This window comes from Falco rusticolus, chromosome 4 (genome assembly GCF_015220075.1).
Source record: "Falco rusticolus isolate bFalRus1 chromosome 4, bFalRus1.pri, whole genome shotgun sequence".
NCBI lineage: Eukaryota > Metazoa > Chordata > Aves > Falconiformes > Falconidae > Falco > Falco rusticolus.
The window spans coordinates 83,373,624-83,389,002 of record NC_051190.1 but is presented as its reverse complement, the minus strand read 5'-3'; the positions used below and the strand labels follow the sequence as shown (position 1 = coordinate 83,389,002).

The window sequence follows — 15,379 nt, the reverse complement described above, 5'->3', positions numbered from 1 at the left end:
AAACTTCAAGGTCAGATTCCAAGACCTCACAAGGCTGAAGAAAAAATGCATGTTTTTTCAACAAGGATTTTGATCTAGACATGAAACAAGTAGATGAAGAAAATTAAGAACTTACTGTCTGTGAGAAAAAGAGGTGTGAACAGGTAAATAAAAGGCAATCACTAACATTTTACTAAATGTAAACAGGGGTAGCAAACATCAAAAAGAGTCTCTATGTAGGACTAAGCACTAACAGTCTGGTTTCGCTACCCCCTCTCATACTGTTACTGCTCAACACCAACAAGGTGGTGGCCTTGGGCACCAAGAAAGAAAAAGGAAACTTGGATTAAGAACAGAACAGTTAGGGGAAATTATTAAGTTAACGTTAAGCTTCCTCATTATACCCTTCCAGACTTCACTGAAATTGAATAGCTGTGGTTCCTCCCTGTGGCATGCATACCTTCAACCACAAGGATTGTGAAAGAGAACAATAGTCTTTGATTGTAAAAACAAGATTTATATATTTGGCATTTTCAAATAATCCATTCTGTTCTCCTTCTCTTGTCTCCCTTTGATGATACTCGGTTTCATTACTAGAAGGAACATGTTATCATTAGAATAAAGCATCCTGCATTTCAAGCACATTCATCCACAAAGGGCTTGAATTCTTGGAGCTCTTTTCATGTTTGTATACTCCACAAGCTGGAAGAAGTTTACAACCAGGAGACACAAAACAAAGAAAACAGATGTGTTGGCTGTGCTCAGATTATACTAAATGCAAAAGTACCTTTACAGTCATGCACAGAACTGCCAGCCTGACAAAAAGAAATGAGCTCCTTATTATGTAATGGGAGTTAAACCAGGACTATATCATTCAACCATGCAAAGGCTTCCACTGATTTTGCAAGCCTTTTTACACAAGTAACATTACGAAGTAGAACAAACCAGGTGCCCCCCAAATGTGCGCACATATAGAAACACATCATTTATTTAGAGAAGAAAGGTAAAAAAGAAAAGATAGAGTTCATTAGATAATTGTAATCCAGTAATACATCACTGTTTTATAAATTGCCAGCTTCCTGAGAAACAGCTACAGCCTGAAGTTGCACTGACACCCAGCTGAAGATCTGCCACTTTACTATTTTTGCTGTTCTTTACTAAACTGTCACTAAAAGCTTGCTCCTAGTTAAACACATACAAGCACAAAGATCCCAGTGAATTTCCTTGGGGGAGAACGTACCTCACTCAGTTTTTGAATGACAACTCTGCTTTAGGATTCAAGTTTTTTCACTGAGTAGAAATGTTAGTGAAGCAGTCACAAAAAAAATGGTTTGCTAAAAATGTGTCAATTTGCCGAGGCTTCCCGTTATGTCTGTGAAAAGCCTCTAGAAGGCTAATTGAACAGCAAACATCACTTTTATGTAACAAAACTAGAGGGGTCCATTTTGGAGGAGCTGTGTGCATATGTGACATGTTCACACTGAACATGGAGCTCGACAGTGGCAGCCCCTAAAAATAGCACCTGGATATCCTTGTTCTCATCAGCAACCACAACCCTCTCTTCTCCGTCGTTTGGTGCATCAATCTGGCACCCCTCTGCCTCCTCCAGAAGAGACAGGAGCAGTGGTACCTTCAAGCCCCTCATATTTCAGTAGAAGAGGGGGAGATAAAGAGGATGTTTGCATCTGATGCAAGCACACATTTTAAACAATATCCCTGACCCTCAGCAGGCAGTTATCATGTTGTTTTGGCAGCAGGAAGGAATCTGTGGTTTTTCTTGAGTGTTGCTCTTCTTTATTTAAACTACCAGAAATAAAGTAAAAATGACAGAATGCTCTGTCTATAAATAATCATTCCGGTGTACAGTTATATTAGGAGGTAACTCAGATGGCATGATAACGCCTAACAGGCTAATCTTAGACCTGTAATGCCATAAGATGAAAATAACTAGGCTAAGAATAACTGACCCAGAGGAGTCAGCCTGTTAAAGGGATCCACAGAACAGGGCATTTTAGATGTTCATGTGTTTAACAATATCTTCCAATTAGTTTCTGTACAACATTTTGGATTGTACTCATCATATTAAAGACCCACCCATAACTGTAGTTGGGAAAGGTTGAAAAGTAACACCACCTGAAACCTTCCCCATCATCCACACCCAAACCTGAAATTAATGTGTACATACACATATATTTGCAGGCTATCTATCTATTCTGCTTTCTCACAGCTTTTGCTTTCTCTGCAAAGACTATACAGAAGAAAGGGGCTGGGCAGTCAGTACAGAAACAGAGATATGATCAAAACTCTGGTAGTAGGAAGAATTGCAATTCCTCATATCCAACACAAACCTTCATGAATTAAATGGATTCTATGTATATTTTTTACAGGAGGGAAGACTCTGGCTGAAACTGCCTTTTGAGTGCAGCACAAACCAATAGGTTTAGGAAACAGCTAAAATAATAAACATCTGAAGTAAAAAGCTCTTTTCCAATAAAGTGCTTTAGCTCAACACACCAAAGAGAGGGGAGCTACTGACCAAGTGCCAGTACTAGTGAACCTCAGTATTAAATGCAGTGTTTAATGGCATCAGGAAAGATGCTCAAAGAGGTTTTGAAATTATGCTCACATTCTTTTTTTATTTACTTCCCAGATTTTGTAGCTTGTTATTGTTGTCAATCTTGTACTTTGAAATTCTTACAGCAGGCTTCTCCCACAACGTATGAATATACCTTCTAATACAAAGTAAGACTGTCAGGTAATCACACGGCTCCAGAAGCTGGGGCTTAAATAAAAAGAAAGAAAAAGCAATGTTACAGCATCAGACGACATATGAAGTTTGCAACATTGGTTTGTACTCAATGTCTTCTCAATAATGCAAAACAGAAAAAGCAGCTACATTCCATTTTACCACACTTTTGTTCAACTAAATTCACAAACAGTGTCTTGTCCAGCATACATTATTGGGCAGAGCTTCTACTCAAAATCAGAGATTTCAACCACATAGGACCTGCAGGTCTGCGTTGCTTGTCTCTTCTTGTTGTAGTAATTGTTTAGGCCTTACTCTTCAATAAAAATTAATTCAAATACTTCAGCTACTGATATGAAACACCTAGATTTTTTTTCTACCTACCCTTTATGACAGGCATTGAAAAAGCTTCTACAGCTGTTATCCAGAACTTCCCTGAACTGAATTTTCACACTCATTTTCTTTCATTATTCTGAAGAGAATCACAAAGTATAAGCTCAGCATATCTATTCTCACTCTCTCCGAAGAGTTATTGCCTATGTTATCACATATGCAACATTTTGTATCCTGTATCTGTAAGAAGTTTACGTTACTTGATTCAGATATGCAAATATGTCAAGTTTTTAATGAGCATCAGAGCAAACCTTTAAATGAACTTGCTTTCTGCAATATCTCCACGGGAACCGTTGAGGTGGTGAAAAGTTTTGTTTGGCCAGAAAAAAACGGAAGAGCAAATACCAAAGAATTTCACCTGAAGGCAATATAAACGCACGTACACAAATGTGCATATGTGGTCATAAAGCCATGCAATAGGTACAACATATGAGAGAAATTTTGTACATGGGGGCTTACTGAGAGAAGAAAGCTCATGAGGACCTGTCAACCCATGCGCAATATGATGTCTGTAGCATTCATTCTGTCATTTATATTCAAGTGACACAGCTTGAATTTCCTGACTTGTGCAGAGAACAAAATGCTGGGACTGCATGCAGCTACTACACTTGTGAAGTTGCAGGTGTTTCACAAGCCTGTAGGTAGATGAAGTAAATCAAATCAATAATTCTGAATCATTACATTCCCTTTAGAATAGTTTTGCTCTCTAGATTCCTGAGCCTGACAGGTATCATTTTCTGTATTTTCACAGAAGGGTTAGCTGGCGTAAGCAGGATTGCATAACTTGATCAGGTCACCTGTCAACTCAGTGATGAGCCAAGGCTTTAAGTTCAAGATCTCCTTGAACTCTTGATTTTTCAACACAACAGCTTTGGGCAGGAAGGAGAGGATCCCTTATCCAATAAAAGCTAAGGTGGAATTTAGGGAGGCTAGTACAAGGCTGTATGTCAAAATATGGCCAGTGAAGCAAATGTAGCAACTTTACCTTTTGGAAAAACAGCACAATATCTTAAATAACCAGAAGTTAATGAAATCAGCATTTACATCTTAGAGTCCCACATCTACAGATACCATGGCTGGGCAGGTTGGTTCTTCTCCTTCACACAATTGACATCTATTTTGTAGCCCTGCATTAGTTATTTCTTGACTGCATTTTAACGAGCATTCTTGCCGCAGACTGTGCTGTACCACGTGCTTTTTTTCAATGACTAATAGTTTACTACTTGTCTTGAGGTAGCAAGAGGCCAGATGAACACTGAGGTCCACTGTGTCACTGCACACACATGGAAGTTGAGACTTTTGGGGTAAAATACAGCAACAATGTAATTAAATTGTAACTCCAACTAAGAGGCTTTAGACTCCAGATCTATTTTTTAAACCATGAAACTAAAATAATTATGGTACCAAATAAGAATATCTCACCATCATACTCTTAAATAAAGATGCACAGCACTTACTGCTGCATTTTAGAGCAACAGTACCATATGGGAGAATCTAGTGCAGTCTTCTCAAGATAGCTGAAACTGCTCTCTGCTGTAAGGTGTAGGTGTCTGCAAATTACACAGCTTCTTGAGTCAGTGCCGATCTAGATTGCTCCATTCATAATTAGACTTTTGATTGGTACCTATCCAGATCATCTCATTCATAGTATGATTTACAAGCAGGGATGGAGACAGACAGGCAAAGCAGTAATTGAGGGAATACCAGGAGAACTGCTTCACATGACACAGGTATTTCCTATGCCTGCTATTGTCAGAAATTCCTTAGACAGTTTGTTTGCAAATACATATCCGTTGGCCATTGAATCTGTCTTCTTTGGGGATGGCTCCAGCCCAGCTGAAAATGAGAGTTGCATAATAGATTCTCAAGTCATCTGGAAACTAGCAAACCTAAAACTCTATTGAGTGTTTAGTTTGTGCTTTCTTCAAAGGCATCAAGAATATCAAGGGTGCAGAGTATAAATGTTCAGAGATCTGATTTTTCTTCAATATGTGCAATTTTTTAACCTGAACAAAAGTTACATACATGTAAGTGAAGATAACTAAAGTAAGGACACTGATAAGCAAAGATCAAATGACTGATTCTAGCTACTCCAAACACTACAGCCTATTGTCATACCCTGGCTCTTTCTTTCTCCCCTATATGCAGCATAGAGGGAGACAATACCTGAAAAGTTACCAGATCCTGCAAGACCCTGAACTCAAGGGAACTGAAGGTAATTGACAGCAGCACCAGGCATTGTAGTTTCATGGGACATGAATTAAACTGCAGACTATGTATGCTGTCAACTACTTGCAGTCTAGTTGTGTATTTCAAAGGCCAACAGAATCACTGGGGAATATTTTGTGTTCTACAGAATATGTATTTAAACATCTTTTACCTGAGGATAATGCTCTTGACTAGGTTTTTGTTTTGTTTCGTTTTAAAGTCTAAAAGCCCCCTCTATTCTACCTAGTACTAGAGGGGAAATTGTATATGCTACATGGGCCTAATGTGATATCAGATAAAAATCAACCGTTACATGATATTCTTGACTCCAGTGAAGAAAAGCAGAGCTATAAACTTACAGGAAATTACTCCCTTTCTTGTGTTTCAAATGAGAAAATTGCCATTACTCAAGCAACATTAGTTGGCAGTTAAAAGGTAGCATAGTGAGCTAAAAAACCTGATTTTCAGTTGTATACAGCAAACTTCAACTTGTCATAGCATTAAGAAAAAACAACACATGGGAGGGGAAGGTGCCTGTCTTATCTCTTTGACCAATAAAAAAAGCACTAGACACCTTCTCAGCTGTTCAGGAAAACCAAAGAAAAGCAACAATTCTTGAACAAGAGGTCAGCATTGTAGATGCCTTTGCGGAACTCTAGTGCTTTCAGAAAAGTTCTGCTTTTACCCACTGCCTTTGCTACAGTTTCTTTGTTCATATTTGTAGACAAGTCTTTCACGTGATTTCTGTCCTTGACAAAGGAACTGTAATTGGTGACCAGCGTCTCTTCTAAGAAGTTAGAGAAACAGTAAATTCTTCGAGAAATCCAGAAACAACCAACCAACCCAGCAGCTTTATGAAGGAATAGAAAAACTGGCAATCTTTGACATCACCAGTTGGAAGTCTCCTTTCCCCTTAGGTATTCTCATTATTTTAACTTGCACCTAATAGATTTTCAATCTCTCATTCCCTCCTTCAGTCTATAATCATTCTGAGGTAGCTTAGGCTTTCTGTATTGAAAAACGCTAACCATGAGGTTAAGACATATCTAAGTCTGTTCTAATAGGAAAGATATTACCATTTGACACAGCCACAAATTATTTTCATATTTGAAACCGTAAGTCTGCTCTAAAATTATATGTAAGAAAGAAACACAAGTAAAACTATATGTTCTTGTTCTTTAAAGCAGGAAAAGAAAGTGTTTTTTTTTTTTTTTAAACAGACAAACATGGGCTCAACAGGTGTACCAAAACAGGCAATACATGAAGACAGCCATGGTCTACACATATAATGAATCTTAAAAACTGAGAAGCACTGCCAAGTTTTGTGAAAGAAGAATAAGAAAAAGAAAAAAAAAAAAGGAAAAGGGAGAAAACTAAGACTAAAGTACATGTAAACAATTCACTCTGCATTCTACACACAGGACTTCTATAAATCCCACTTTATGCAAAACAAAGTCAGAAACCTAGAATTAAAAATATATAAACCAGACAGCATTGTGCCTTGAAAGATGGAACTGGAATTCATAGGGTTTAAGAGAGAATGGGCAAAAGTAACATGAAATGTTGACTTTTTTAGCCTGTCTAAAATGACATTTCATCTGAACAGCAACAATTCTTCCAACTTAATTCATCCTCAGTACATCATTTGCAAGTCTCAAACACAGCTAGAAAAGAAACTAGAAAATACATGGGTAGCTTCAAAGACATGAGGAAACATACAACGTTCTTTCAGAGCAGCTTTGAAATACCTTCATGGAAAAACACATCCAATTTACATCTGACATTACATCAGACCACTATTGCCAGGTTCACAAATGTTTTTAAAGTAACAAAATAGGTAAGTATGCATATTAAAGACATTTTAAAGTAACACTGTAATGAAAAGAGAAATATATTATTATTAAACTCCCTTTATATGCAAACTGAAGAAAAGCAAACTCACAGGAGGACCCAGTCCTGTTTACAATAGACATATGATCAGAATTGCCTATGAGGGGCTCTAACTGCAGCCCTCTGACAAGGTCTGTCTTGAGGAAGCCTCTCACTGAATAAGCCTGTACCATGAGCCCCATTTTGCAACCACACAACAAAACAAACAAGGAATCCCAAACTTGATTTCAGTTGTGAGCATTTTGCTCTGGCTGGAAAGCAGCAGACTGAAGGAGACAAACTCCCCACAAAAGCAGCAGCTGCTGTCTAACATGCTACCATAATTATTTAACAGCAACTTACATAAAGCCTACAAAAATAATTTCTTTAACGGAAGGGTGGGGTTTTTTGTTTTGCTAGGTTGTATTTTCCCTGTCAGCCACTGAAGTCTGAAGTACGGAGCTGTCTCTTACCTGAGCTGATCATACTGTGCATTCTTTGCTGAGCCAAGAGCTGTTCACGTCCAGAAACCCCATCTGAGGAAAAACACGATTCACTCTCGTAAATTGTCTGCAGCATATTCCAACTGGTCTGCACTTCAGCTACACAAGAGATTCATCACTGCACTTGCACAGGGGCGTCGGGCATGACCCTCTGCGGTCCTACCTCCTCCAGCGAGGGCTGTAAGATAATACGCTTCGGCAATTAGCAATGTTTAAGCACTTGCACAAATATCTATTGGGAGAGGGGAAAAAACCCCAAATCCTCTCTCAGCAGCCCCCGCCTGCAGGAAGGGAGCTGAGAGCGTGCAAGGGGCTGCGCACCGCCGAGTTTGAGCAGTTGTGTTCGGGCAGCCAACGGCAGGTGGAAGAAGAAATGAAGAAATATCTCCGCGCTTCGGGCTTTCTGGCAGGGCGGGGGGGGGAAACACAGCCTCTTACAAACCATCAAACCAAATAAGCCACCTTTCAAGGGACGGGAGCCCCGGAGGGTTTAGTCTGAATTACCCCAGCCTGGACCAGTGTTGCTGTCCCTGCGCCCCTCTGCGCTCCCTCGGCCGGGCGGCTGGACAAAGTTGGCGGGAGCAGCAGCGATAACTCATTTGCATTTGAATCGACACCCGCGTGGCCCAGCGGCGGCAGAAATAGAACAATGGCCGGCCTGAGCCAAAAATAGGTCAAGCATGGCCTGGTGATTGGAGCCTGCATTAATGCGTTTAAAAATACCACAGCAAACACAGCTGTCCAGTCTCTGTCTTTCAAACCTCCGGCGGCGGCCGCTGCCGCTGGGCCTCGAGCGCGATTAACCCCTTCCCCCTGCCCAGCCCGTTTTGTTGGGGAGAAGACAGGGAGGGAGGAAGGGAAGGCAGGGGAGCGGGACAGAAACGCTGCTCGCCTGGGACGCGTGCCCCTCTCCCTCCTTGCCATCCCCAGGGAGTATTTTGCAAAAAGCGAGCAAAACGACACAGCCTCTGTATCGGTCCTAAAATAACGCCGGGAGTTTTGCTGGCAATGTGGTTTCTGCCTCGCCCACGCGCAGCCATCCTGCTGTTCTATTTTTGCTGCCCGTTTCTCTGGCTACGCTGCAGTTGGCTTCGGTGGGGGAGCTGGGCTGCTGCCTGCTCCCTGCAGGACCTGCAGCCGCCCTGCGAGAGGCGATTTCTGAAGCTAATCGGGTTGGGAGGGAGCAGAAGGTGGGGGCAGATGTTAATGAGGGACCGGGTTTTGTGTGTGCAGTTATAAGCATCCTTTCCGTATTTAGCATGCTTGATATAATTCTTATAGTAAGTCACCAGTTGTGGCACAGCATGTTAGACACGCTTACCGACTGCACTATTCGGTTGACTTGCTAAAATTTGGAGAGGGGCTGAGCAGCTCACACTTATTTTTAGAAGCATTAGGCAATTTGTGTGGCGTCTTTCTCAGTTTTACAAGATTATATGGTTTCAGAAGAGCAGCATTTGACAGCGTATCAGACAAGAGCACCGTGCTCCTCTGCATCTCGGCAGATTTCATGCATGCTATGTGAAGGTTATTTTTCATAATGATATTTCAAAAATTGTGTTATCTTGTTTGCTGATTAATATACCTATATGTAGACAAGTTTCATTTCACTGTTACAGATAGTACTTTACTTCTCTAGGTCTTACTCTGCCTTATAGCACTTGTTACACTGGTGACCAAAGCCTGTCACTACCGACATATATGATACAGCAGCCTGACCACTCACCTACCAAAATTACGAGTCCCCTTCCACGTCCCTGCTCTAGGGGAGCAACAATGGCCACAGAGACATGATACCTCACTGTAATCAAGAAGCCAACACAGAGGTTGTCTCGGAGCTTTCTAGAAATCCACCAAATTCTCAACTATCTTCAGCATTTTTTGCTCCTGAAGAGACAAGAATCTGCCCAACACCTGAGGCTTGGTTCTGCCTTTCAGCAAAGGATCATCTGTCTGCTCTTTAAGTAACAGAATGTATTGTACCCGAGGGTAAAAAAAACCAAACAAACACCTCTCACAATTGTGTTACCCAAGAAAAGATTCACAATAACAAAATTCTGGGAAACACCTGTGACATTTGGATACTCCGTGGCACCCGTGAGGTCTGTGGCTCAAGTCTCCTCCATCATCCCAAACCTTTGCCTTCCTCCACATGCCAAATGACCTGATCCTGTTCGGATCTGTCCCCAGACAGATGCAGACTGCAACAGCTGATAACAGGGTGTTCCCCACAGGATCATCAAGTTAGCACCTATTGCTGCTTAACACCCCTGTGTCCTTGCCTTCGTTCTTCCCTCTCCACAATATTCCTCAGGAAGCGCTCCTCCCAGGGAAGTGCTGAAGCTCTGCAGATGTCATACACCCAGCTCTGCAAAGGGGCATGGACATGGGCAGTGGCAGCACAGCGACAGGTAGAGTGTTACAGGACAAGGTAGGGGATCAGCATCATATGTGCAACTGTACCATTGACAACCGATGATTTGGTATCATTTTCTCCTGAAAATAAAAATACCCAAATTTTTTGTGGGTAATATGCAGCACTTTCACAGGACAGGGCGGAAGACACAAGTGCAAGGGGGATCACCGATATAACCAGAAATCTCCTCTAATGCAGAAAATGCTTTTTATAGACAGAAGTAAATAAAAAGTGGAATTGCTTATGCCTTGAGCCAACCAGAACATGACCCTGTTTAGCGATTCAGTGCCCCAAAATATTCAAATCTCGTATTACAGGGAAACACTGGATGAATCAGTTAAAAACAAGTCAGAACATGGAAAATTGTGGCGTGTGGGATCCTGGTATTAGGTACCCATACGTGTTTATAACTTCTTATATATGCAGCTGCACTTTTAAAGATAGCATTCACAGCTCTAACTGATTTCAAATACTTCAGTAACTATATAAAAGCAAACTATATGCAAGAGTAGAAAATGTACATTCAGATATATAGCTGCAAGCATTCTTAATTTTGGCATACGTATTTTAAGTTGACAGACACATAAACTCTCCTATGTTAGCTAATTCACAGACCATAATAACTACAGCATTGTGCTTTATATTTTAGATGCTATATAAAAATTTTATCAAAATATTTTACTTATGAAGTCAGTCACCCCAAAGTTAGGGCTTTTACAACTTGAATTCTTCCGACTTGCTTCGACGTATTATGGGCCTACTTTGCTACATGCTTAGTTTTAAACACGTGTGTAAATTCATCCCTTTTCAACATAATATTTAAGCACATGCTCAAATTCTATTGATTGCAACAGAATTTAAGCACATAGTTAAACACTTTGCTGAGTCAGCCCAGCCTTTAACTGCATGATCACGTGAGTTTAAATAGCTCCTTTAGAGTCCCACAGGGGAAGGATAAAGGGTTCATGCCTGACGAAAATCTGTTTTTTATTTTTAAAGCTATGTATGTTATAAGGTGACATTTTCATACAGGAACATGAGGTTTTTTGTTCTGTTTTTTCAAATGCATTTCCTAAACTTAGAGAACTTTAATGATACTGGAGGTCAGAGTAAACTGTTGAAATGATTTAGTGCTGCTGAGGTGATTCTAAATGCAATCAGCAACTTTATAGAAAACGTAAGGCATGTTAGTAGCACTAAAATCTCATTACAGGGGTTTCACAATGTGTTTCTCTTATTTTTCTTCTCAGTTGCTAAAAACAAATAAATATAAGGAAATTAAATCTGGAAACCACATTACTGCAACATTAAGACTGAGAAATTAAGCACTCAAATTAGAAAGAGCTAAGATTTCTACTGCATTATTAACTGCAACATTACAATTAAGTAGCATTTTTCTCTTACTTTCCTTTTTAAGTACAAAACAGTTTATTACTGGTTGTTTTTGGCACATCCCATTTCTCACTCATGTTATTCTGAAGCATAGCCTTCATTAATATTAATAGCTTAGTTTCAACTTTTGCAGTTTTCTTAAGTGTAAATGAATTCTTGCATAATTTTTCTACCATTTCTACCATACAATTTGCTCAATTGTATCATATAAATGTTACATACAAAATTAAAATAAAGAGAGTTGTCCATTCAGCCTTCCTTCAGCCCCTTTTTCATTTGGCAAGTGAAAACACAGGAAGTAATAACATGCACCAATATCAAGCAATGCATAAACAAGTGGGAGCTAAATTGAGGTTGCATGGATTAAAGACCATTAAATCTGGTCTATTGCAGTACTGAAGGTCTGAGTTCTAATCTTTGCAGCCTAAAGAACTCCTAACTATTTTTTGTATATCTAATCATCAAGATTAAAGAAATAAAAAAATTAACTATTGTATAGAACAGATGTTTCTGTAGCCACAGTTCATTAGATACCATTAGTACCACATGAAACCCAAACATCCAGCATAAATTACTACAGCTTACGCTTGAGGATTAACTAGGTTAACAAACAGCCTAAGACTATTACCACAGAGAAGCAGATGGTTTGGGAGCAGAAAGAAATCAAGGGAGATGCTCAAGTGGTCTGGTTCTGCTCTTTCCTGGAACTAAGGGATCGTATTCCAACCCTCTGGGGCAGTTAAAATGGATCACTTAATCCACGTGCTCTGGTTGGAAAGATGCAGTGTGGGGATGTCTCTGATAAGTTTTCTGTGTAGCAAGCCTTTGGCATTGCCTGTGCAGGAATACAGGTTGCTTTTCCTTTGCTGTGCTGTGAAACCATGTGCTGGGCACTTCTGAAGTGAGGAGAAAACTGTGATTCTAAACCTGTTTAAGCTCAATTCAAGCTTCAAAGGAATTTTCTGGGACAAAGAACAGCATTTCTGTAGCTTTAGAGGATTTTGTGACGAACAATGGGAGAATAAAATTTGAAAAAGTTTTGAGGATAAGGAGCATTATGCTAGATAAATGTATAGGTCTCTACCATCTCTCATATAATAATACAGAGAGCCTTGCATCTTTCTCATGCAAATTATCTCAGGGTTTTGGAACTAACTGATGGCTTATCACTTCTTTCTCCTCTTAAAATATGCCTTTCGGTTCACATAAATGAGTCTACTAGAAATTAAGTCCTAGATTCAGAACAACACCTCAACACTGCATACTTGATTAGAAGCACAAGGCTTAAGTTAAGAATATGCTTAAGGGCTTTATAAATTCAAAAGGTAACTTCCTGAATCACAAAGCTCAAATAATTTAAAAAAACAGAGAGCTATCAAATAAATTAATATTTAGGTTAGGAAATACATACACAATTCAATTATTCTGCTGACATTGTTACTCATCAGGTTGGAACTAAAACCTCCATATTTTGTGGCAAGGCTGAGGTAAATTGCAAACAAACAAGCGATACAGCCAAAAGCAACATCAGATATTGACAAATAAATGCCTCATACCAGCAAATAAGCATCTTTCCCTTTTTATGCCATTAATGAGGCAAGTAGAAGTATGAGCAATATGAGATTTACTGGGTCGTCCATAGTTACGCCCAGCTCTCTGAGAGCGACGTTAGTGCATACTGTGTCTGCCACATCTAGCTCCACCAGACACACCTGGATGGATATAGATAAAGGAACCCTAGAGCACATAACTGATGATAGCTTGCAATTTGTTCAGCTTCAGGAATTTCAAGCTTGTTGCACTTCTAATGAGAAGATAATCTGTACCTCCATAAAGCATTTTGCACAGGATTTCCTGATGCAAGGTAGCCTGGCAGGTAGATCTAGAACTGACCTAGACAATGAGAGTTCCTGGACAACAGACTACTAAGTCCATACAGCTGGAGAACCAAGAGGATCATCTCTAGCTTGTAGTATATGTCTGAGTTTAAGTGTTTTTTTGGATTTAAGCCAAGAAATGTAGGCCATGCTTGCTGTCTGGAGAACTGCATTGTGAAAATCAATGGCTATGCAAAAGATTTAGGATCACAGCAGAAGACAGCCAACTAAATATGAGCTCCTAGGATTACACTAGGACCAAAAAGACTAATAAAATCCTTGGATATATAAACAAGGTTATATTGAGTAACAGTAGTGAGGTGATATGCATATACCAAAGAGAATATTCTTGTGATACAGTAACTTGTTCCAGTATAGATACCTGAAAAAAGAACGCTGCAAAACTGAGGATGGATAGATAATGCCACAAGCACAAAATAGGTTTAGAAAACCATTGGAAACTCAAAGACCTGAGATACTAAGTTTACTGAAGTAGTTCAGGGATGGCTTGGCATCCCTTGTCTATACATACACAGGGCAAGATGTCCAGTGATGTAGTAAAATGGTCTTTATTTTAAGAAACAAGTCTTTAAGAAAAATCAATCTAGTAGAAAAATTCAATACAGAAACAAATTATAGCTTTACATCAATAGTGGCTGTGTCTCTGGAAAGAAAGCTCTAACAGTTCTGTAGGGCAAACTTAAGGGAGGTTTTGTTGTAGGACTTCAAGTTAGACAGGTCAGATCTGGTGATCATGGGGAGTACCTTCAAAGCTACTAAGAACTACTAAGAATTATTGCTGAACTGATAGTAATAATAAGAACTAAATAGAATAATTATTCCTACATCAGAAAGTTGTTGTCTTTTAAATCATCCTCTCCTGAAAAGCAGAGGTGTGTGGGGGTTTGTTGCTTTTTTGTTTTTTTTTTTTTTGTTTGTTTGTTTTTAAATCCCAAATAGGTTTATTTTCCTAAAAGACTGGATAATTTTTACAAGAGAGGCACCAACACTCTAATCACTTCGGGGGAAAAAGTCTTTGTGGAAAAAAACCCCACCACTAAACAACAAAGCCACAAAGTGTTTGCTTTGTTTTGCTATTCAAAGCTGCCCTTTTAAGTCACATAATTAGATCAGTAGGGTCTTTCTAGCTCCAGGCTTGGGTTCATGAAAGGATGAAGTGACTTTGCATAACATGCTACAACCATTGTACAAAACCATATCAGATTTGGAGCAAATAGATACTCATGTAGGTTGGGACAATTGTTCCGTTAAATTTTCAAGGAAATATCAAATAAACCACATATAGTTAGACAACCATTGCTATAAGCTTTTGGAAGCTTGGCCAAGAAAAAATATTTTACATAAAGCACTAAAAGTATGGGCCAAGGAACGGCCCTGAAAAGCCTGGCCACGTGCTGGGCTGCAGGCACACGTCATCCCTCCCACTGCCCTGCCAGCTGGGATCTCCTTTCCCAGCAACTTCACCCCTCACTGGGGAGCATTCAGGCACATGGAGAAACAGCATTACATGCATACACATGCCTCTGGAGCAGCAACAAATTGACTGCTACTGTGATATGAAAAGGTCACATCTCACGCCGGTCAATAACATTGTTATGAAACTACATGAAACGTTCCTGCGTTAGCTGGACCAGGACGGCAGCAAAGTTCAGTCCTGGTCCTCTCCTATTTTTTTTCAGAATGTTTCAGTGAACCCAGATCCAGTTTTCGTCTTTCTTCCTCATCTTGAACTCTAATAAGGAACAGATCTGCAAACCAAAATGTTATTGATACAGAGCTCAACATTTTTACAGTGTCGGTGAATTTTGTGCAATGCTAAAAGGATGTAACTGACTTCAGTGAGTGAACTGTAATTCTTTGCCTGACTTCAGCAGAACCAGGATATTTCCTAAGGAACAATATGACTTTAATTCTCCTCGCGGAAGCAACATGCAATGCAAAAAAGAAAAAAAGTCAAAATACAATTGAAAGCAAG

General features: G+C 39.7%; 1 protein-coding gene across 5 annotated transcripts in view; it reads right to left on the bottom strand.

The window, feature by feature from the left end:
- The window catches only part of HDAC9 (histone deacetylase 9), a 479,936-nt gene that overhangs the window by 269,354 nt on the left and 195,203 nt on the right, over nt 1–15,379 (bottom strand). For 4 of the 5 annotated variants that reach the window (XM_037385339.1, XM_037385336.1, XM_037385334.1 and 1 more), the window contains exon 4: nt 7,669–7,731. In XM_037385339.1, the coding sequence (XP_037241236.1) occupies nt 7,669–7,731 (63 nt within the window). Of the gene's footprint in view, nt 1–7,668; nt 7,856–15,379 lie in introns of those variants that run through there. The other variant, XM_037385337.1, reaches the window with a different exon arrangement.